Here is a 1687-nt window from a genome sequence, read left to right on the forward strand (position 1 = left end):
ATTTCATTAATCCCATCACGGTGAAAATCCATAACCACCCAGCTTACTGTGCTCATGTTGAAGAAGAAATGGATGGAAAACCTTGGTTCCACGACATCAAGGAATATTTGGCCAAGGGAGAATATCCAGAGTAGGAAAACCATACTAAAAAATGCACACTGCGGAGGTTGTCCAATCATTTCTTCAAAAGCGGAGGGACCCTATATAGAAGAACTCCCGATCTGGGGTTGTTAAGGTGTGTTGACGCAAAGGAAGCTTCCAGATTGCTCGAAGAAATACATGTCGGAACTTGTGGACCACATATGAATGGTTTTGTTCTAGCTAAGAAAATACTCAATACTGGATATTTTTGGATGACCATGGAGACAGATTGCATCCGATATGTACAGAAATGCCACAAATGTCAGGTACATGTAGACATGATAAGGGTACAACCCAATGAGCTTAACGCAACAAGTGCACCTTGGCCTTTTGCTGCTTGGGGAATGGATGTCATCAGTCCGATCGAGCCCACTGCTTCAAACGGGCTCAAGTTCATTTTAGTGGCCATTGACTACTTCACAAAATGGGTAGAGGCAGCATCCTACAGAGCCGTAACCAAGAAAGTTATTGCAGACTTTGTCAAGGATCGTATTGTTTGTTGATTCGACATTCCCGAGTCCATTATCCCTGATAATGCTGCCAATCTCAATAGTGACCTAATGAAAACCATGTGTGAAACCTTCAAAATCAAGCACAAAAACACTACAGCGTACAAACCTCAAATGAATGGAGTTGTGGAAGCTGCTAACAAGAACATCAAGAAGATACTAAGGAAGATGGTAGAAAACCACAAACAATGGCACGAGAAGTTACCCTTTGCCTTATTGGTGTACCGCACTACAGTCTGCACATCAACTGGAGCAACCTCCTATTTACTGGTTTATGGTACCAAAGCTGTCATTCCAGCTGAGGTAGAGATTCCTTCTTTGAGAATCATACAGGAAGCTGAAATCAGCGATGCACAATGGATAAGGAGCCGCTATGAGCAACTAGCCCTTATAGATGGAAAAGGAATAAATGCAGTTTATCACGGTCAGCTTTATCAGAACAGAACGTCCAGAGCATTTAACAAAAGAGTCAAACCAAGGCAATTTGCACCAGGACAGTTGGTACTACAGAAGATCTTCCCTCATCAAGATGAAGCCAAACGGAAATTCTCTTCCAACTAGCAAGGTCCTTACAAGGTTCATCGGGTGTTAACAGGAGGAGCACTCATACTTGCAGAAATGGACAAAGAAGTTTGGACAAAACCAATCAATTCGGACGCAGTCAAGAGATACTATGTTTAGACTATTTACATATCTTCATTTGAAATGTATGTCATTCGGGAGGATGAACTAGAATGTAATTGAACTGCGCTTGACTTGATTCCCATTTAAGAGCAGATACATAGGCAGCCCTATGGGTTCGGTCATATCTTAATAAAATTTTCATTTTTTCGAGCACCAGAAACTGGGGCAGAATTTTGAGGAGGACCCTCAAAATTCCGGAGCAAGTCCAGTCGACGCAATCATATGTCAGACAGTCAGAAATTGGTTAAGAAACTGGGGCAAGATTTTGAGAAGGATTCTAAAAATTCCGAAGAAGGTTCAACAAGTTTTGTCTCTCGCAAACGGCCGAAGGATCATTTACCAAACTAGGGCAG

The 1687-nt window shown here is 42.1% G+C and overlaps 1 protein-coding gene across 1 annotated transcript; it reads left to right on the top strand.

Annotated features, from left to right (window-relative positions):
• Positions 1-710: 710 nt before the first annotated feature.
• LOC138887717 (uncharacterized) lies at positions 711-1211 on the top strand. Its single transcript, XM_070169495.1, has one exon. It carries the CDS (start codon positions 711-713, stop codon positions 1209-1211), a length of 501 nt encoding a protein of 166 aa, XP_070025596.1.
• The last annotated feature ends 476 nt before the right edge of the window (positions 1212-1687 follow it).

This window comes from Nicotiana sylvestris, chromosome 3 (genome assembly GCF_000393655.2).
Source record: "Nicotiana sylvestris chromosome 3, ASM39365v2, whole genome shotgun sequence".
Taxonomy (NCBI): domain Eukaryota; kingdom Viridiplantae; phylum Streptophyta; class Magnoliopsida; order Solanales; family Solanaceae; genus Nicotiana; species Nicotiana sylvestris.